Source organism: Nothobranchius furzeri, chromosome 1, assembly GCF_043380555.1.
Source record: "Nothobranchius furzeri strain GRZ-AD chromosome 1, NfurGRZ-RIMD1, whole genome shotgun sequence".
Lineage (NCBI taxonomy): Eukaryota > Metazoa > Chordata > Actinopteri > Cyprinodontiformes > Nothobranchiidae > Nothobranchius > Nothobranchius furzeri.
In genome coordinates, this window is record NC_091741.1 from 84,780,534 (window position 1) to 84,803,409 (window position 22,876).

General features: G+C 42.8%; 2 protein-coding genes across 2 annotated transcripts; one reads left to right on the top strand and one right to left on the bottom strand.

Annotated features, from left to right (window-relative positions):
* Positions 1-3,866: 3,866 nt before the first annotated feature.
* On the top strand, positions 3,867-6,661 carry foxo4 (forkhead box O4). The gene is made up of 3 exons (XM_070550760.1): positions 3,867-4,459; positions 4,589-6,007; positions 6,453-6,661. Exons 1-2 carry the CDS (start codon positions 4,016-4,018, stop codon positions 5,975-5,977), a joined length of 1,833 nt encoding a protein of 610 aa, XP_070406861.1. The 5' UTR covers positions 3,867-4,015; the 3' UTR covers positions 5,978-6,007; positions 6,453-6,661.
* A 3,932-nt stretch (positions 6,662-10,593) lies between these two features.
* Positions 10,594-22,725, bottom strand: sesn4 (sestrin 4). The gene is made up of 9 exons (XM_070550761.1): positions 22,477-22,725; positions 13,849-14,046; positions 13,531-13,713; positions 13,201-13,446; positions 11,934-12,048; positions 11,642-11,766; positions 11,366-11,532; positions 11,128-11,272; positions 10,594-11,040 (listed from the first exon to the last, which is right to left on the bottom strand). The coding sequence occupies exons 1-9, from the start codon at positions 22,540-22,542 to the stop codon at positions 10,951-10,953; spliced, it is 1,335 nt and encodes a 444-aa protein (XP_070406862.1). The 5' UTR covers positions 22,543-22,725; the 3' UTR covers positions 10,594-10,950.
* Positions 22,726-22,876: the final 151 nt, after the last annotated feature.

Below are 22,876 nucleotides of genomic sequence, written 5' to 3' on the forward strand. Positions count from 1 at the left end.
AAAAAAATCCACTTAATGCCATCACTGATCCAGTTTCAGATTAGTAGACAAAGCTAGGCAACAGAAAAACAAAAGCACAGAGGTGAATCATGCTTGTTTGTTATTGTATTGAGCATTTGACGCTACAGGATGCTCTTATGTCGGTAATGTTAAAAGGCAAACTGTATCTGCTCCTGGCAATCAGACACCTGAAGCCACTGAAGCGTTTTACACAGGAAACCTCTCACCAGCCTCATCTCAACCATGACTCAGCTAATGAGGAGCGGTGCAGGTTTAAAAGCAAACATTAAAGATGGAGATTAAGCTCAGTTTCGGTTTGGGTGTGTTATCATTCCTTACAATGAACAGGAAGACGAACAGGAATTCAAAATTTAAAAAAGGACGCACAGACTAAGCAGAAATTATAGTACACATAGACTAACTAGCCTGCTGTCAGGTGGAGTTAAACCACAGTAGTCACTTCATAATTTATAATTTTAGGTTACCTTTCTGTCATACAACATCAACTCAGACAACAAAATACCAGCATCACTGACTCTTATTTAGAGCTGGTGATCACTGATACGGCAAAGTTTGAGACAGGGAATTTCAATAATCTATATTGCTTTCACCATAATTAACATTGTAGGCTGTACAGTTGTTGTTTTCTACAGGTGCACATTTTCCTTTAATGTTTGCCAAAAACATGTCTTGTGAGAGTAACATTTTCAATTCAAACCAATCCCATTCAAGTCTCAGAATGCTATATAAACACTTTAATGACTAAAACACTGTTTGCATCAAACTTTATTCTTGTTTGAAAAATTATCTCCAATATAGTTGTTCATTTTTTTACCTATGAGAATGGTTTTTATCACACATCACAGCCCTCTTTACTAAAGCTACATCTGATGACATGGGGAAAAGACGTTGACTTTATTTGATCCCAAGACTTGAATTGGGCAACGGTGGCGCACAAGTTAAGTGCTCGCCCCATAATCGGAAGGTTGCAGGCTTGAGTTCCGCTCAGTTTGTCGTTGTGTCCTTGGGCAAGACACTTACCCATCCCACTGTCTTCATGGGTGACCCCGCAAGGAATGTTGACCATTGAGCAGGATTGATGGTTCATCCCTTGAGGACGTCAAGGGATGAACCATCAATCCTGCTCAATGGTCAACTTTCCTTGCGGGGTCACCCATGAAGACAGTGGGAGGGTTAACCCATCTTGCCAGCAGGCAAGGAGGTGTTTGGAGGGACTGGTGGTGCCTGCATAGAGTAGTGTGCCCCAGAGCAGCTGTCACTACAAAATAGCTCATCACTACCAGGGTGTGAATGTGTGTGAATGGGTGAATGAAAGATTGTGTTGTAAAGTGCCTTGGGGGGTTCCAGGACACTAGAAGGTGCTATATCAATTATAGACCAATTACCATTTAACATTTACTTGGTTCTAAACTGTGTGCATACTAGTGAGACACTGGACAGAGAGGTAAACAGCACCATGGTTTCTGACTTTTAAGGCCTTGAAGCTGAAGGATTAGCAGGTATGAGTTAGTTACACAATCAGAAGCCGTTGGCAGTGTTGCAAAGACACATACCTAAAGCAGCCCTGCTTTCATCGTGCTGTGAGCGCTTTGTTTTTGATCACGTCATTCTAGCTGGCAATCTTCCAACACCAGTCTGAGTCTACCGATGTCAGACCAACCAGGCAGGTATGTGATTCTGAATATGGTTGGCCTCTTGTTTTGGAATCCCCAAGCATGCAGCAATAGTGGAGAGGAAAACTCCTTTTTACCAGGAAGAAACCTCCAGAAGACCCTGGCTCAGTGTAAACCATGGTGTAAACACACACACACACACACACACACACACACACACACACACACACACACACACACACACACACACACACACACACACACACACACACACACACACACACACACACACACACACACACACACACACACACACACACACACACACACACACACACACACACACCGTATTAGAGAACTAAGATCTTACCTAATCAGATCACTATGAATAAAAAAACAAAACCATGATGATGAGGGTTTTCTTGTTATTGATGGATAGATAAAGTTTATTTTTTCCTTTTCTCTATATAATTAAAAAGTAGGCTTGATTCCAAAGAATCCTTGAAGGATTTAGAAAAATAACTAGGACAAAAAAATTTTCAAGATTTAATATCAAAAAATTATTTCAGCTTTTATTTAATCACGTATGCTCTTTTTTACACTCACGAATGTGTGTGTATATATGTATATATATAATTTACAGACATACTATTGTTCTTCCACAGATGACCTGGCTAATCTGTTCAGAATAATTCAGAAATTTAGTATGTCACGCTAAAGAACAAAGACAAGGTATTTCGCCAGGTAATCCGAATCTTCTCAGATGTATCAGTCATCACCTTGGATGAACCAAGTGTCCTTAGAACACTTTCATAAACGGTTATATAATAGAGGTACATGTTGCCTCCCTGGTCTGCTGTTTACGTCTGTCACATGAGTGACTCGGTTTCCCAGAGTTCTATCCGCGCATGCGCAGATCACGTTGCCTGACAGTGGTAAACAGACGTCAGAAGGGAGTCTTCGCCTCGAGTCAAAACAAAACAAAGCAAAACAAGTCAAAAAGAGAGTGAATAAGCTAATATTTGGATAGGTACTACGAAAGAAAACTTGAAAAATCACCACCGATTGGAAACGGCTACTTGGATGACGTTTTGTGAGGATTCTCGCCGACTTTTCCACGGATTGTAAACTCTGGAGTAGCAGGAGCTTAAGCAGCTAACGTTACGGTGGTTGTGCTGTTTTTTTCAAAGTGCAGCGACTGGGGGAGCCGACAGAGTTGCGGGCCGACCAGCCTCGCGCAGCACCCGGGAACAGACTGTGAGCTGTATTTATCGAGTTCACAGAGCTAAAGAAGGAAAATTTGACCGAAATCCGTGCCTCCTTCTGGGGAGTTTTGTACACATCGTGTGCCGCGGCAGGAGAGTAGAGAAACATGGCAGATGGTGACACGCGCCTGGCCGCAATGTGGCGGATCGTGCAGACTTGAGGCACGGACTTTTTATGCTACTTTTCTACCCTCTCGACATTTTTACCACAGTAAACACTATAAAACTGGACACTAAAGCGCTCTACCTGCGTTTTTTTTCTCGTTGGATCTAGTCTGGGTGTTTCTCTCCTAGCCTGGCCGCAGAGGCGGCGAGGAGCGTCTCAGAACTGTTTGTACTTTTTTGGGGGCAGCAGAAAGTAGCTCCTCTGACAGTCAGCGGACAGACATTTTTACTCTTAACTCTTAATTCAACCGCACTGACTTGTGGCTGTTAGCTGGGTGTAGTACAATGGACTTTTTTATTGTAGTTGTGCCTTGTTAAAGAAAGTTTGGATGTTTTTTGTTTGTTTGTTTACAAATGCGGTGGTTCTCCTCAGAAGCTCCTTTGTATCAAACTAATTCCTGCGTGAGTCTTTATAGTTTTGTACTTTTGTAAAAAGAAACATTATTGGATATTGAATAATAATTCTGTTTCAACTCGTTTCAATATTATTATTTTAAACATCTAAGACGTAAATTGAGTGTTTTTCAAGTGGAATGGCATTGTTTTGTTTTAGTTGACATTTGATTGTTTTTTATTGCTTTCCATGTGAGCCAAAACATCTGTAGATCCAGATGTTTAGGTGCCCCAAATCACTCCGCCACTTTTGTTTGTTTCATTGAAACAAAAGGACTCCAGTCACAGTCCTCCTTCACTCTGTATAAATCGGAAGGTTTATAATAGTTACTATTAAGGAGATTATTTGGGTTCCCTAATCTCCAATCTGAGGATTAACCAAGGCCATTGGTGTGTCCAGATTATTGTCTCTTCTAGACTTCTCGGTAGACACCCCCAGTTGTGGTTTTTTTTTTTTGTGGATCAAAAAGTTTCTCTTCGTACTTTGATCTACTTTTAAACTGTTAGGGGTCATTTTTTAAAGAGAAACTTGGTGAAAGAAAAGTTCAGGGAACCGCCATGATGGACGACTCGTCGATGCCCCCCATCGACCCAGATTTTGAGCCACAGAGCAGACCCCGCTCCTGCACGTGGCCTCTCCCGAGACCCGACATCTCTGTTGTCAAACCGGAGGGGACGGACGGCACGGAGTCAGCCGCCGGGACCCCGCCTGCCGATGAGGACAAGCCCGATCCGCAGCAAATCACGTCTGAGCCGGAGAAAGCGGCGGCAGCGGCTGAGGGCGTGGCTACAGCCGGTGTGGGCGGGGCTGGAGCGACGCCCCGCAAAGGATCATCCCGGCGTAACGCTTGGGGGAACCAGAGCTACGCTGATCTGATAAGCCAGGCTATCGAGAACTCACCGGAAAAGAGGCTGACCCTGGCTCAGATCTATGATTGGATGGTGAAAACTGTGCCTTACTTCAGAGATAAAGGAGACAGCAACAGCTCAGCCGGCTGGAAGGTGAGTTCAAATGTTAAAAACAAGTGTTTTCAGCTTTTTTATATGTAAATTTTTTTGATTAATCTGTAAATATAATCTTCCTACCTGCAGCTGTTGGATTTGATAATTTTCTATTTTGTCTGTTTTCAGAACTCGATTCGCCACAATTTATCACTCCACAACAAGTTCTTGAGGGTACACAATGAATCAACAGGTAAAAGCTCCTGGTGGATGCTGAATCCTGAAGGGGGGAAGACTGGAAAAGCTCCTCGTCGCCGAGCTGTCTCCATGGACAACAGCAGCAAACTGCTGAAGAGCCGCATGAGAGCCAAGCAGACCAAAAAGCAGGCGGGAGCGGCCGGCACAGGAGGGGGGCTGCCAGGCGATGGCAGCACCGGTTCAGCCGGTGCCGACAGCCCTAACTCATCCCAGCAGTTTCCTAAATGGGGCGTCAACAGTAGCAGCCCCTCGTCCCGCGGCAGCCTGGACGATGGGGACATGTGGACAACTTTCCGCCCCCGCACAAGTTCTAATGCCAGCACCCTGAGTGGACGTCTGTCCCCCATCGCTCCTGTCCAAGAGGATGACGATAACCTGCCTGAGGACAGTTTGCTGGGGAGATACACCAGCAGCAGCTTGACCCCCACCCTCACAGAGACCGTCATGGAGGAGCTGGATCTGATCGACAACCTGACCCTGATGACTGGGCAGCAAGGAGGGGCCAGCCCCAGCACAGCCCCACCAGCACCTCCCACTCCACTACCTTCTGCCTCCACCCTGCTGCCACGGGCTTCCAACTTCTCCTCCTTCCATCAGCTGCAGCCAAACAGCGTCTCCCAGGCCCCTGCCAACACCGGGACCCAGGCCTCTGTCTCTCTGTGTGGACCGAGCAAAGAGCCAGCGACCTTCAGCAACTCCATCTTCAACCCCATGCCCAGCCCCGTCTCTTGTGGAAGCAGCCATTACTGCAGCCATGTCCCTTCCAGTCTGGAGGCGCTCCTCACCTCAGACTCCCCTCCTCCAAGTGATATTTTGATGGCGCAGGTGGACTCTCTCATGCCTAATTCTGGAGGGATGGGTCCAATGGGTTTGGGCTCATCTGTGGTGGGTTTGAGGCCCAACTCCAACCAGCTACAGGTGGGTAAAGGGCTGGAGCCCAGCACTGTGGCACCAATAGCGCTGCAGCCTCAGATGCAACCTCAGCAGCATCACCTCCATCACCACCATCAGCAGCAGCATCACTCTCAGATGGGCATAGGGATGATCCTCTCAGGTATGTCTCAGGACCCATCATCGCTCTCTACTATGAACCAGTTTCCAGCTCCACTCAGCTTCCCCACAGGCCAGGACCGTCTGCCTACAGACATAGACATAGAAATGTTCACAGAAAACCTGGATTGTGATGTGGACTACATTATTAACAGTGACCTCATGGATGGAGATGGCATGGATTTCAACTTTGACCCCATCCTGCCCGGAGGTCAAGGTTACACCGGCCCGTCCACACAGGGGCCGGCTCACAGCTGGGTACCCAGCTAATTCTGCAGCTCAACACACGAAACTAGCCAGGTACATGGACTTCTCTCTCTGTTGATCATGTCTCAGGGACACTTTGGGCCTTTAATGAGCTAATAAGCAACATTATTTAGTGGTAAAGTGAGGTTAAACAGAGAAACCGTGTAGATACTCATATTGTAAGAGGCCATGCGGTCAGGTTATCATTTCAGAGCTGAAAATTTGTTAAATAGTTAATCTGCAATTAATCGTAAGCAGATATTTACAGCTTTTATTGTCCCAAATGACGGTTAGCCTTTTTGTTTTCTGTAACTGTGAATTTACTATTTAAGTCATTTGAGTCTACGTGATTTATTAAAGAAGTGAGAGCGTGCTACATTTTCACACACATCTGCGTACACGGATGTAATCAAGCTTTTAAGTGCATCGCTTCCGTTCCCAGGACGAGCCAATCAGCATCAACATTAATGACTCTTGTATCGATCTCCTTGTCTTGCAGGATCTGACCTCTTGCTCAACAACGGGGCGCCCCTCCTCCCAGCAGGCTCAAAATGCTTTCCCATAAAACGCAAACTTTCTCTCTCGGATGTTAAAACAGCAAAACCCGGGCCTGACCCATGTCACGTGCCAAGACACGCGTAGGACAGTGAGGAGATTCAGGCTACTATGCACAGTTTATTTTTTCTTTTCTTACAATCTGAACTGATTTTTTAAAGGATGTGCGTGAGAGCGTATTTTTGGAGTGGAAAGACAAGTCATCATCTCCTCTGTCCTGGGAGTTCATCAGAGTAGCTTTAGACAAGGTGTCCCCAGATTTATTTAGAGCTGGTGTTGAACTTTTTACATTATTATGATTTTTTGTTCTTTGGAGAATCGGCCAGTTTTGCTGCGACATTCTGCACGGATCGTCAGACCACACGCTGTGAGATCGGCTGAACAAGGTGCACCGCCCTGATAGGAGGCGCCTGGAGGAACGTTGGACACTCTGCGTGCTGTGATCACGGACCACCTTTACATTTACAACATAATTGATTTAAAAGAGTTTATTTACTTGCATTTTGACATTTTTTTAATGTCAATCCGGTGTGTTAGTCACTTTGAGGGTGTCTTTTCTTGTTTTTGTTTTGTTTTTTTTAATCCTTGATGTGCAGTTTAAACTAACAAAATGAAGAAATGTGATTTGTGAATTTATCCACGGGGCATTCAGGAGTAAGTCTTTGTTAGAGAGTGATCGGTCAGCCAAGTATTACAACTTCCTCGACAGCAGAATGCTTCCACTCTCAAATCGCGTACTTGATTTTATTTCCTTCCTATTTGTTTTTCCATTGGAGTCTGTGCATTTTTCAGAGCACTTAGGTTCCCTGCGACACAGGGACCCCAAACTACGAGAACGCATCCACAGCAATGTGTATCATTTCAGTAGAGAGTGAGTATATAATCTTTTAAAAAGAAACTGTAATATAGATGTTGCACATTTACTTGACGGCACACTATGCAGATTTATCAGGAGAGATGAAAACGAAATCTTGAAGGAAATTTAAAAGAAAAATCACTTCTCAAAGGCTTTTTGCTTTTGAGGATTTTCCTGATGGTTTATTTTTTTTGGGGGGGGGGGTCCTCTCACACTTTAATAATTTAATAATAAAAGACTAACATGAAAGCAATTAATTCCCAGTGTGAGAAGTAAAACAGAATATATTTGATTATAGTTTTAATATATAAATTAGACGATGGATTAGATATTAATACAATTACATATATTACTAATAAAAGCAGATGTTTTTTACATTGGAGGAAGCATTCTCAGATCATTTTTAACGGTAATTTTCTATACTTCTATTTTTGTAAAGGATGCGTGTAGATTTTTTTTACATAACCAAAGGAACACTAATATTTGCATCTGCATGGCATTTAGGGAGCGCTTGGGCCTGACGCGGTATCCTTGGTGTACATACGCTTTGCAAACTACCGTGACGTGATTTTGTTTTTAATGAATTAATCGAGACAAATACTTGACACACGTTAGGATTCCCTGCCACAGGCTTTGTGACTTTTTTTTTTTGTTATTCCAATTGAAGATCCACATGGAAATCACATCTCATAGCAAGACTCGCACAACCATTACCTCTCAGCGGAAAAGTAAATGACGGGGGGGAAAACGGCTGACGTAATTAGATGCAGCAAAAATAATCATCTAGTTTGCACGAATGGTGCATCACAGACTGGAAACCCATGTGCCACATCTCTGATTTATCCTCCTGTTTGTGTTTTTAATAACAGCAGAGATGCCGTGGATGAGCCGTGTTCATCAGCAGCCTGGCCCTTTGTTTTGTCCTGCTTTATCTTAAGCACCAATGTTGAAAACACTAGAGCACAGTGATGCATGTAGCAGCCATCTCCCCTCTAATAACAGATTGTGTTTGTTTTTCATTTTGTGATTCTTCAGAACATCCTCATTGTGAGTTTGTTAGCTCCTGATTTGTGTTGCGCACCCCCTGAATGGTTTTAATTTTATTTAAAATGGTGAAATGGTGCTAGATGAAACGTGATGTATTTGCAGCACGCCATGACGCAGTCGGTGCATATCAGGGCCTCTGGATTTGCTCACAAGATCTCAGTTATTGTAGGAGTTAGCACGCAGTCAACAATCCTCCATTGTTTCTTCTTTACACCTTTAATACCTTGCCCCCTCCCCTTTAATCTGGAAACAAAAGACCAACTTGTTTGGCATTTGCATGATTTTTCTTATTATTTTCAGTCATAACATGTAATAATCTTTAGACGTATATGCAAATGAGCTGATGGCCCGTAAATAACAGCTGGTAGGCTGCAGCAGCTGCTTTTTCTCCAGTTTACGGTTGCTGCCTGGAGGCAGTCACGTGATTTTTCCTATATCCTCCCTTATGTAACAAAAATACTTGTTTTCCTCAGTTATCGTTGAGTAGCAGTTAGTCCATGTATGTTTTTGAGGTTGAGAAGATGCCCCTGTTTGTTACAGCGTTTTAGATTTTGGAAAGGGTGATTTTTGTTTCTACAATAAAAGGCGAGTGGGAATGATGTTTCTGATTTGTAATCATCTTGATAGTTTTCTCACTCCTGTCCTCCCTCCCACCTCCGTCTTTCTTTTTCTTTCTTTACACATTGTAAAGTCAGCCAGAGATGACAACCAGTAGAGCAGCAGAAAAAACTCAATAAAACTGTTTAACCCACTTTGTTCTACTCATTGACTTCTGCAGGTCTGCCACTAGATAGCGCTGTTGTCCAGGTGTTTCTGAAGCTTGAGCGAGACTGTTTTATGGAGGGTTTTATTTTTTTTTTTTTTACATTTTAATGGCTGAAATGTTTCGTTTTGCATAAATTAAAATTAGTTTTTAGAGTTAGCTATGATTCAGTTAACCCTAGAAAACTTAGTCACTGACACATTAAGCCTTAAAGATGACATCATATCTTAAATTATCAGATTTTAATCATGTAACTACTGCGCTGATAATACATCTTCAAAATTTTAAGTGTTAACTGTAATTCTTGGAAATATTTGGGAACAGACGACACATCGATCATTAGATACGACGCCCACTTCTCCCATATCAGAGTGGTGTAAATAGTCATCCACACTTCAGTAATGATGCATGGAAAAAAAAACAGTAGGCAGCAGTTATTCTCAAAAGTATTTTTATAGAAAAGATTTTCACATTTTGAAAAACATGTCTGAGCACTTTTTTTTTCTTTTTGCATTTTTTAAATAACCGTCTTTTACTTAAATGAACTGAAGTCGAACATTTTTAACATCCATCTGTGTCAAAGGCTCTTTCTGAGATGCTGGGGCTCTTATGAGGAGTCTGACTGAAAACACGGGCATTCAGAGTGACATTTATCAAAAAGGCTGCTGACTTACAACTTGGACAAAACACAAACAACTCTGTTCCCATTCATCCAAGGATATGTTCACTTGGGAGTGTTTCTCAGCTGCACCCAAAACCCACGTTCTGCCTCCAGCAGTAACATCCCTCCATTCCTGCAGCTCCCCAGTTTCAGTCTGAAGGCACCAGTGTTAACAGCACTTTTGCTTTTGTCAGTATGCACTTGATGCATCCTGCAGCCTCCAAATCCAACAATACAGAGTCTGCCAAACCTCAGCACCTATTCAGACTACAGTGCAGCACGCAGGTCCAACAGTCTCATTCAGATAAAACACAAAGAGTAGTTTTTTTTTTTTTTTTTGCAAAAAAAGAAAGTCTTTTAAATCGTCCTGTGTCAGTCCCAGGAAGAACGGAAACAAAAACGGAGTACCTTCACTCAGGAATTTGATGAGTTTTAGCAAAAGCTACGAGTGAAAGTTTGAAACCAGTCAAAACGGTTATTGAGTGGAGAAGAAAGACGTGGGATGCACAAACCTTGTCTAATTGCCTTATAAATATATATATATATGTATATAAAGTTTAAAAAGGTGCTTATTAAAAGAAACTATAGTGATGTGAGAACTTCCAGCTGTGTTTGTTCTGGACCAGCATTAATACGAAATGTCAGGGAGAGCAGAACCGTCATCCTTCACAGTCGACTGAATGTCCTTCGAAACTGACAAGGATTGTCAAAATGAAACAAAAACAAGTTATGCTAAACGATCAAACGACAGCCAAAAAAAAAGGAGTGTTGGCCATGTTTTACTCCGCTGCAACCAAGCAGTTTCTCACAGACTGAACTGGAACACATAACAGTGGGTAAAAATTAAAACAGGTACTAATAATTGCACATGACCATAGAGAGCCAGGATGTTTGGTAGGAGGACTTCACAAGAGGAAGGAGTGAGCGGAGAGCATGGCACACTGTGGTATAAACACAATAAATCTGAGAAGGGAAAACGGACATCGATGAGGCACAGCTACGAACTGTGTTCTTTAAAGTGCTGCTCTTGTCCCCCGTCGAGCATTCCTCACCTTCATGTCTCTGAGTCTCTCTGTACCGGCTAAACAGTTTTAACTTAATGCTCGTCTGATCACTTAGGCAATCATGTACTGAGTGATGGCTCTGAGTGCATACAGCAGCTCCGCCTGCAGCCGGGCCTCCATGATGAGTAGATTTACGTGTATCTGAGGAGAGGGAAGAGGAGGGAACCTGGTTAAAAAAACAGCTTTAAACACAAAAATCCCCGATGTTATGGTTTCAAACCCTCCTACCCTCTCAGAAGCTTTGAGCAGCGTCCAGCTGAGCGGACACACCGGGGTTTTGGTGGCATCTGGATAACAAGCCACGGCCTTGATGTACAGCTTTAAATCTCGCGCCAGCAACCGGTTCACTTCTCCATAGTCGTAATCATCGTACCTGTGGAAAAAAGCGCCACGCGTTTATTCACTGAAGGATAATCAGAGGTCTTGTGTGAGCAGGAAGCGGCGTAGAATGAGGCCTTGAACTCACCGTATTCCTAACACGCAGTGGATGTAGTTCCAGATCGCCCTCTTCAGGTCAGGGCTGTGCACGGAGGGGAGAGTCGCCACACTCCTGAATCTGACGTCCAACAGGTGACCGATGTCGGAGTACAATCTGTTGACTAACGAGAAGCCGTGGTCTTCCCATGAGTAGTCCTGCCAATAGTCAAAAACAACCAACTATTAAACCTCACCAGAACAACGCGTTTGACTTATCGTCTGTGATCATTTCGGTTATTTATTCTGTTTTTTGCTGTGACCCCACCTGAACTCTCAGAACTTGGAAGTGGTCCTCATCCCTGCGGGCAAACTCCTGATAGCAGAAGTCGGGGTCGGTGACAAAACGCGACGGATCTGCGAAGCATATCGTCTCCTCCTCTTCTTCCATGTCTAAAAATGGAGACGATGACAGCAGAGGGAGACGAACAGAGTGTCACCCAAGAGTGGCTGAGGAATGGGCTGCGTGCTCAAGTTTCACACCATGTGACCTGAATTTCACACTCAAGATAACCACCCGAGCGTAAACATGCACATGCTTGGTTGTTGCGGTGGTTCACCTGTTTGCTGGAGTGTCTGAGTCTGTAGAAAACGCTCGTCCTTCCTCTCCTGCTCCTCCCGGGACTTCTGGATCCTCTCCTTCAGACACACCATGTCACAGCCAGAATCCAAGGACTGTCGACACAAAACACAAGTTTAAAGACACAGAAACTCACACTCCAGCAGAATCAAACACATTTAATCTGTCTGAATCAATGTGACGCCAAAACAAGCATTTATTTATTCATGACCATCAGCTGATTTAATGCGCTGCAAAAGATTGCTTAAGCAAGGAAAGAGACAAACGTATCATTGGTATAATCCATTTTAAACAATGAACAAAAAGTCTCTCTACAAGCTTCGGCTAATAAAATTAACAGTCAGCTTGGCTTCATGAGCTGAACATCATGACCTAACATGACAATAATGTTTATAACAACATAAATAACATTAGTTATTAAATAATTCAACAAGAACCAAGATTATATGTTTTGCACAAGTTTTCCCATCTAAACATGTGCAGCAATATTAGATAAATGTGCAGTAATTAATGAGTTAATGTAGCTCATGAGCCGCTAGTTGGGGGAATCTAACTAAATGATTGAAGAACAACATTAAAAGAGCTCATGATTGTCCCCGTGATGGTTGGCTACAGCACTTTCTCCATAGCTCTTAATGCCAAATACATGTGAAACTTGAAAAATTTGAAGCAGAAGTTCATTCATTTAAGTAATTCAGCATAAAGGGTGAAACTAATATATGAGGTAGACTCATTCCATGCAAAGCTAGATATTTCAAGCCTTTATTTGTTATAATTGTGATGATTATGGCTTACAGCTGATGAGAAATGAGCGAATGAATCCAGAACACCTGCAAAGGATTCCTGAGCCTTTTGATGGTCTCTCAGTCCAAGATAAATTACTGACATCAATATAATAACATATAAAATAAACCTTTACACGCTAATTTTTCTGCAGCATCTGTAAAGTTTAACACATTGCACCATGCCTGTTGGTCTGATATGAAATTTTGAAGGAAAATAGTTTTTTGGAAAATCCTAGTTTTAAATAAATATGCAAATTGTTGTCATAAAAAGTTTGCAGCTTTAAACTGAATTGAAGGCATCAGTAAGAATCTCGGGTGAGGTTATGTTCAATCCACAATGCATCTAAATTTTTACAAGTAGAATATTTTTGTATTAAAACCAAGTGATCAGTAAACCTAAATATCTACAAAGAAAGGTCTATTCTCAAGCTACTACTATTTTAACATGTCCGTTTTGTTTACCCGCCGTCGTGTTTTATGTTCTGCAGGAGCGGCGAGCGACTGAGGCACGTTGGTGTTGCCGTTGGCAGCATCGAAGGGGCAGAAGGTTGGCGGGGTATCGTTGGGAGATTTGGCCAGAGGGGCAAAGTCTGAGTCTGTGTCACATCCAAACACAAAGCTGCAGAGGGAGTGGCAGTGGGCCAGGATCACGACGGCCTGTACCAGCTCAGCGAGGGACCAGCACTGCTCCCCTGCCTTCAGCAGAGCCTGCAGAGAACAGACACAAATAAAACCATTCAGTGGTGTTCTTCACATTGCCGTGTGTGTGTTTCAGTTCCCCCCTTGGTGTACCTGGATATGGGAGCAGGCAGTGAGCCAGGGCTGGTGGGCTAGAACCTTGTTGATGTGGTCGAGGAGGCGGAGGCGAGCTGGTGCTGCTTCTAGACCCTGCAGCCACAGGGGGTCTCCGCCAACCCTCAGAAACTGGGCCGAGTGCAGGTACACCAGGTAGTTGCAGTGATGCCGCGCGGCGGCCTGAAAGACGAGGAGTAGAAAATAAAACTTGCAGGATACAATCAGGACGTTTCCATCTCTACACAGAACATGCTGGGAGCTGCTTGTTTATCTAAAATTAAACCTTGTGCCAAAGACAGCAGCCAGGTAACTGACCATGATGGCGATATAATGGCGGTACGGCAGCGGCAGGGGGCCGTCCATGTACAGGATGTAGTGCTGTGTGCGCAGGAAGCTCTCCAGATACTGAGGGTGAGATGCCATCTGCTGGGACACGGCGTCCACACTCCCCCTGCTGACCAGGGCTTTCATAAACAGCAGCGACACTCGCTCCTTCTCACCGTTCACCATCACCTAAAGAAACCGGGACAAAAGAGAATAAATGTTTCTGAAGGGAAACTAGACAACTATTAACCTTTTTGTTATTAAAGAACACCCTGAGAACTTTCCTGTTGATGTTTGAATCCTGGTTGAAATGTGTGCTGCTGACAGAAAACTTACCACCGATTAAAATCTGAAATAATCAAGATCAGCTGAATTTGTTTAAGTTGAAATTTATACATGTTGCAGCTAAAACTTTCAGACAGACTGATCATTTAAAGACCAAGGTCACTCGTTTTTTTTAACATGTCTGCAGTGGTCTCCAGCATAAGTGAATGTGGGTCAATCTCTGTGGGGGAAAAAGCACTGGCACCCCCGTTTCAGAAAGTAGAAGTGAGCCAGAGGAGCGGGGAGAAGAACACAGCAGGATCTGGAGTCTTATTTCCTGATATTCTGACGTCTCTCCTCTGATTGGCTAACAGCAACACAACTCTACCACTGACTCTGTTCTGCAACACTGATGTTTTATCTCCACAAATGACACAAGCCTGAAGGGGTTCTGCTGTGCTGTGAAGTTGCTAATGCTAACAGTGAGCTTCTACTGGCTGAGGCATTGGGTGTGTATGAATCCACGGGAAGGATGCTTGTAAGAGGTCGATGACGTCACAGCGCAGCGACGAATACTGTCCAAATTCCAAGAATACTCATTCTTGCGTCCTCAAATGCGTCCTCGCTCCACCCACATTTCCAGGACGGGTCTGTTGTATCCTCACAGAACAAGGCTATACCAGCATGCTTTGCAAGCCAGCTGTGGATTTTCAACAGGAAGAGAAAATGGGGAGAGCTATGGAGTTTCAAACGTAAGTTTTTAAAATCTAGCCGTAGAAAACTAAAAAGCTTAAAGCGGTTCTGTTTATAGACATTTTTTGTTTGTGTATTTGTTTTTTAAATAGGCAGAAATCAGCCAGAACGAGTTTGTATCGGGGGCCCTGTGGTTATTCCCTTTTGTGTGTGTGTGTGTAATTAAACTTGTCAATTGTTTTAGGGTTAGGGCTACACACGACCACAGTAGTTCTGTATTCTGCTGTGAAAAGTAGTTTTACATTCAGGGATTTACACAGCTGACACATTTTAATGAAGTAAAAAGTTTGTGTGAAGAATATAATTTTTATCTTCTCATGTGGATAAATGTAAAAAAGTGTTTATTGCTTTTTTGTCCCGTGGTCTCTGATTTTCTCTGTAAGACTGCAGGTGTCCAGGGTCAGGAGAGGCTTTACCTGGTGGTCCTCCTGGGAGAGAGGCCTTCTACTGTCATCATGTTAATGTTATTTAGCTGTTAGATATTTGAACACACTTATTAAAACAAATACTAACTGATAACTCTTTCTGGTCATTGATTTCATCACTAGTTTTTTTTATTACAGATGTTTTTGAACATGTTACATGAACAGAAAATGAAAAGATGGTAAGGAGACAAGATTATTTATAATAGGTTACACTTATTTACAGATCAAAACCAGTATGGACCAGTTATGTACGGTTAAAGCAGGATTAACCTGAGTGACTCTTCCTGGATCATTTATTTAAACTGAGTGAGCAGGAAGTCTTTAACAGTGCAGCTGGATCTGCTGCAGGAGGATCCAGACGTGGATGGAGGGCTGGAGCAGACCTGTGGCTGGACGTTTCTGGCCAGAGGAACATCATACAGGACGGTCTGCAGAGAGAGCTTTGGGACGCTTCCTCTCACTGTCCACTCCATCGTCCATCTACAGGGACTGCTGGGCTGGCTCAGACGACGGCTGTTGCATCTCTAAGATGTATTCAGAAATATGAAATGAGGAGATGGTTTATGGATCCACCGGTATAACAATTGTGACTCTTCAGCAAATAAAACCACAGTGTTGTTTTTAATTGAGGTTCCTATATAAATGACTTGCCTGTTAACAGTAGTGGTGGTCTGCTGGTACCTCCTGCAGGACAGAGCACCACTGACCTCCTCCATACACATCTTCCTCAGGCTCATCCTCCAGACCCACAACTTCACCAGCACAGATGCAGATGTGCAGCACAGTGCATGCTGACCTGTAATAGATTAAATAAGAGGTTTTTTATTGAAAAATGTAAAACAAACCTATAACCTGCAGTACACTGGTACTGTTCAGTTTAAAGAAAAGCAGCAAGGAATAGTTAAATAAAAACTACAAAGAATTTACATTTTTAAGACAAATTAATCATTATTAGGCTTAAGTTGAATAAACAAATGCACATTGAAAACACTTCAATGCTATTTTATTTAAAAGCTTGTTTTTTAAAGCATTTTACCCTCATTTGATGCTGAATAAGTAGTTCCAATGTCCAATTTAAATTAGAAAACTTCCTACTGCATTCAACATTTATAATGCATTTGGTTTATATTAATTACCTACACAATAATACTCTGTACAAATGTGTTGTGTACGTTTAACAAGTTCATTCTGTAGCTTAAAACATACATGAAACCATCTAAAGTTAACATGCAAGTCTTGAAAGCTTCTAGAATAAACAAAGTTACTTTACCTGAAAACGGTTGTGAACAAACGCTGCTGATGGACGTGAAGCTGCTGTAGCTCCTTAATGTTCCTGCTCCATTTTCGCTAGCTTTAGTATTTTTCCTTTGTGTGTAGCTGCCGCCACGGCTGTGACAGGACCTACAGGCCACCGCAGAGGTGAAGGCTAGACTGTCCGAATTCAGAGCCGCTGGGTTCTGGTCTTAGCGGTCGAGCAAGGACCCGGCCTTGCTAGACCAGCGAGGACCCGTGGATTCGGACACACCCGTTCTCTGCTGTTTCCTGGACGCTAAACCAACAACAGCGTTCCCCGTCGTGAACCAAAGTGGGTGAGTCCATGAACGCTAATTTTCAGTGTGACATAGATCTGACTGGCTTTTCTGATCCAAGTGTTTCCTCGTCTTTTTTGTATCAGCAGCTAACTCAGGAAATAGGGGAAGAAGACTATTTTAACATTCAGCCTTAATGTGAAACTCAGACCGATTGTTTTTCAAAAAGTAGAAAGTGGTTTCAAGATAAATGTATCACATCTGTTTTTAAAGATTCTCCTTAAACTACGACAAAAAATCACAGACATAAAAACCTAATTTCACATCAAATAAAACAGCCATAAAAGCAGCAGCGCATCACTAACTTTCTTCGGGTATTTATGAGTTTCCGTTTGTTCCAGAGCTTCTTGGCTCAACAGAAAGCTGGACTTCAGTGTCCACGCCATGTGATGATGGGCTCAGGCTGTGCTTTGGACTGGAATCATGTTCTACACCTTAAATCAACCGAAGAGAGGTCGTTTTGGAGGAGCAGCAAATGCAAAGCGATAACGGCGCCACTGAGGGGTGAGAGCATTCCAGACTTTATTTCTTCATCAATTAAAACGAGCAGACACAGAGTCAGCTCAGTTTCATCGTCATCAGAAGTTTCTTATGAGCCTACTTCATGTATATCACGTGTAGACCAGACACAGGATTAGCTAGTGTTTACTTGAGCTCAATAATAGCCACAGTACAGCTAAAATTAAGAAAAAGAAAAGGAGAAAAACATCAGAATTGTGATTCAAAAATGGGGGATTCACACACTAAGCAAACCCAGATGAAGCCACTAATATGAAAGTCGAGCTTCAGAGGCCTTGAAAAGGGAAGCTCGTGCAGCTCTGGAGAAATAGAGAAGGCCAAACGCTAAAAAAAATGGGAGCAACTGGACCGAGGAGTCAGAGGCCAATAGAAACAGAAGCATGTAGAGAGAGTCTCAGCCCTCCTGCTTTTGGACAATGGCCTTTAGGAAAAGGTGTTGGGAGCTCGGCCACAGGCTCTGTTTCTCTGTATGTGAAAGCTGAGAGCTTAATGCTGAATTGTTGGCAACACTTTTAGGAACAACACAAACTGCTATCTAGGATCATCGCTGTGCAGACACAACTTGTTCAGCTCGGAGCAAACTGCACCGTGTTTATGTGGCTGAAAACTCCATGTGGTATTTCCCTTCGCCCTGCACGGCTGATGGTTTCAGCCTGATCCAACAAAAAGCTCCACCTCTCGACCTATATAATCAGACTTCTCAGATCGTAGAAAAAACAGGTTAACACCGTTCTCACCCTAATCTCGGTTTATACAAGGGAAAAAAAGAAAGAATCAAAGCCAGCGAGAGGAGTTGGCAGGAAAACAAAAAACATACTTCGACGCAGACCCTGACCTTCTCTCGTCTGTCAGCACCAATAAGAAATAGTGTAGGAGTTAGTGCACAGGTGCCTGCCAATCAAGACCCAACAAGAGCACATTCACACCAGCATTACTCAGCAAACACAAGAGCTACTAAATGTAGGTTACTGCTACACTGAGCGGTCGGATCACAGAAACACCCCCGTTTCAGAGGCTTATGCTATATGTGAAAAACAAGTCTTGGGTGCAAAAACCTAAGGCAGTAGGAAGGCATCAAGTAGGGCTGAACAATATATCGCAATTATATCGTCATCGCGATATCAGCATGCGCATATGCATATCGCAAAGAACAGACAAATATCGCAATGAGTGGTCAGCTCAAATGTTTGCTACACATAATGCATTCTGTCAGTCAAACAGAAGCATGATGTATTTTTAACAAATCAAACAGAGCTCTTCACCCATCTGGCCAATTGGGTGGGTTCTCATAGGTTAGATGCCCGCACCCGAGGCGGACGACACCCAATTTTGATGGTTAGCAAAGACCTGAGTTAGCATTGTTCTGCTCTTTCTGCGGATTCTGCTTTTCCCGGGATCCACTGATTACCTTTTTTTGTTCATTTTCTTTTTCCCTTTCCTCAAATTTTTTGCTTTTCTCATTTTTATGTTTTTTTTTTGGTCATTTTTTTCTGTCTTTGTTTTTGATTATTTTTGTTCCTGAGTGAAGTTTTTATTTATCGCAAGTAATATCTTCATCTCAATATTAATCACTGTTATCGCATATAGCAGGTTTTCCTAATATCGTGCAGCCCTAGCACCAACCCTTCTTATTACATTTGTTCTGTGTTTTCCATCAGATTTAATTTTTTGTGATTGTTCATTTCAACCTCTTCCAGAGGCTCGTCCCGGACGAGCCCCCGGCAAAGGTAGAAACAAGATCTTTTTACTCTGTGTATAATGAAGAATCACAAAAAATGAAATAGGCATAAACCCATTTTTTGTTCCCAGTTTTTTGTTGAAGAAAAAGCTCTGATCTCAATGTTGATGATCACACTTTAAGGCACCATTAATGGTGCGAGTGAAACTCCATGGAAACTGCACTGTTCAGCAATTTTCAACACAAATCATGGATCATATTAAAGGTTCTACAGTTCAGCTCATCGCTGAACATGGACAGAGACTGTGCAGGGAACTTTAAAGTTGAAAGGCTCCTCTGTCGAAGAAACCAGTAGGAACAAAGCTCTTGTGTTTGCTAAAACATCTTTAGCATTGTGGGAGCTTCAAACGTTTTTGGAATGTACAGAAAACAACCAAGATCCCACCGACTCTCTGACAGAGTGGTACGGTGGTAGAGGGAGGCACATTTGGAGGAATTTAATCATTCAGAACAAGAATATGTCTGATATGCATTGAACTGTGACTTGTGGGCCCCACATGGGTCTGTGAGCAGCATCTTTGATGGCTTATTAAAGTTAGAGCAAAATACCAACGAGGATGAACTAATAATTTGAAGAAAACAGTCGATTTCTGACACAGACTTTTGTCATTTCCATCCCCGGATCCAAACAAAATGGAAAGGCTGAGAGTAACTGCAATAACTGAAAACACTCCTGGGCCAGGTGGGGAAATTGAATGGGTCATCTCTGGAAATCACACAGCTATTGAGAAAATGGGGATTTTCGTCTTCATTTCAAACATGTCTAGACAAATTCGATTGCAAAGTTAAACTGAAACAGGAACTACAGTAGATGTGAGGGCTCACGCAGCAGGAAATGACACATCCTTCACACCAAAGACTGCTGACAACCCAGAAAAGCTAATTCAAGAATTCTGTCAAATCCAAACCTTTAGACATTTTTGGTCTAACTTAACTGATTTAAAACATTTTAGAGGTGGATTATGTTCTAAAGTTATATTATGGCATATGTATATTACTATACAATACATTTTTTTGCGATTTAGATCCGTGAAAGAAAAAAAACTCAAGTTGAAACTGTCCAGACACCTAGATGCATCTGTGTCATTTGTAAAAAAAAGCCAGAAGCCACACGCAGCAGTACTTTTTGACAAAGAGATGCCCTCCTTATTTTCCACATACACATAAAATAAAAATAAAAACACCACACACACCCACATCAAAGGGAAAAAATGGTAACGAGCATGAGTGGGTGGACATATAATGCACCTAGGAAACATATAGGCAACTGTGGGTGGCATTAAAAAAAACATTTCAGTTGGATGAATGCACAGAAACCTATGGTTTGTGTTTACAGGCGCTGTCAGCCACTAGAACTGATTGTGAAACTGAAATTTTCTCGCTTACTAAAAATCAGCCTGAGTGAGAAAAGCAGGAATGCTGTTTTGATGTTACCGCTCTGCAGAGTCCACATCACAAGATGAACTCAAACTCCACTTTAGCCTGCAAACTGGCTTGTTCTGAGAACACATTCACAGGTGCATGTAATTTGGCATTCAAAAGGGAAAAAATCTCCCTAAGCCTCAAGAGGTCATTTGTATATCGATCAGAGAGGAGCATGAGGCAGGGTAGAAATGAAAAACAGGGGTGATGTCACTGAGGGGAGGATAGGTGAATGCAGACAAAGGCAGGCTTTGATCACAGGTTGACAAACCAGCAGTACTGTACACAGAGTAATGAGAGATAGATGCACAAAGGAGAGAAAAATGATCTATCTTTACAGGTGAAGGTGTGTTTGTGTAGTAGGAGATGGGCTTCAGGAGGAGGCTGTTGCACATATGAGAGGACATTCGATCTACATTCCAAATGAGCATGCCGGGGGGTCCAGCCTTATCATATGCCCAGTCCCAGCTACATCAACACCCCCGCCTTACTCCTCCTCCTGCACCAACAAGCAGGCAGGGCTGATTTTGGCTTTGCAACCTGAACTCAAGGAGCAATGCAAAACAAACCAGCTGCAGCTTAAAGCGATTTGCAGAAGGCAGGAGAGAAAGGGTATGCAGCACAAGGCAAACAAAAGACTGATGCAGGACAGAAAAAAGGCCAATCTACAGTCATCTGACCTTTCTGTAAAAGACTATAGATTATGAGCAAGTTGATTATCAAATCAAAGTCACATTTGTTTATTAATTTACTAGTATATATTTTAACAAAACACGATTGTTAGTCCCAGATTTTCAAATCCCAGATCAATAAAATCTGCATAGAATGATGACTGGACTTAATACCAGAGTATACGCTATCAGATTGTTTATTTTGTTCCATTTCTGGACTCAAATCTGCAGTAAACATCTTTTTTTCCCTGCTGCCTTCTGCACAGCGCCCCTTGCTGTTGCAAAGGGAAAAAACATGAGTAAGGGAGAAAAACAACTTTGATTGGCAGTCCAGTTCAGCCAAAAACAGCACAATAAGAGCCTCCAGTTCTAAGAAGGGCCTCAAGTGAAGAGGGGGAAAGAAGCAGAATCTCAGCATGCACTTGTGCATTTACCACGTTTACATTATCGTGTTTTATATTTTCAGATAAAAGCACTTAAATGACACTGACTGCATTACTCCACACCAAACTGACACACTTTGCTTCTTTTGTCCAAATCCTCAGATGATGTCATCTCCACCTGCAGCTTCCTCCACATAACTAAAATGGCACGTAGTGTTTTACCTTAGGCTAATTTTAAATAAAAAAAAAAGTCAAATTCAACCACGACAGCGTCACATCAGTCCTAAAATACCACTTAAAGGGTCAGATCAGACTTTAGCCCTGAGGCAGTGGCTTACATTAACGTAAACAACACATCCACATCCAGGAACTGGTTTTTATTTATTACACCGTTGTTTCAACACGACCAAACGTTGCGAGCTTTACGTGACATTTTAACAGCAGGAGATGGACACCCCACTCCACCATCCCCACACCCCAACCCCCTCCCCCAATCATAAGCGAATGTAGCAACTCCCAGACCTGAATTAAAACACATAAATCTTAATCTGCCCGTTCGGTTATGATTTAGTAGCAACAAGCTAGCTAGCTCGGTGAGCCGTTGGCTGAGTTAGAAGTTTGGTTCGGCTAGCCGAAACTGCTCCGGTTAGCATTACTCCGTTTTAAAAGTTTACCAACTGAAACATGATGCAATTTGGCGAAACGTTCAGTTGTAATTGCTAACAGTGAGAAACATGGTTTAAAAGTCTAAATGGCTGTGAAGTTTGCCGAAAGCGCCTGTTTTTCTCCTTTTCTCTTTGTAAAAATGAATGAACAGTACTAGTTAGTTAGCGGATGGTGTTAGTAATGTGGTACCTGTTTCTGGACTCGCTGGCACTGCGATCTTAAGGGGTATTCCATTTTATTCGTGCAGATGATCATTTTCCAAACACAAGTGTGTTATTGCATGGATCCGGCTGGAGTCTCTCTCTGGATGATTACCGAGCTGGCTAACAAAAGGGAGCGCGACTACCGTTGGTAGTAGTCCGCCTGTTCGAAGCTGCTGCCTGGACTGAGAGGAAAGGAAAGCTTCCCAGAGCCGGGCTGACAGCTCCAGTAACAGTGTGCCCAATCATAGCGCAGGAGGAGGAGCCGAGAGACCGAGGGCTATATCTAAATGCTAATGAACATCTGCAAACAACAGCGCAGAGAGGCAAAAACAGGCCAAATCAGTGGTAAGGAAAGCTGATGTATCATATAAAATGTAAACGAGAAT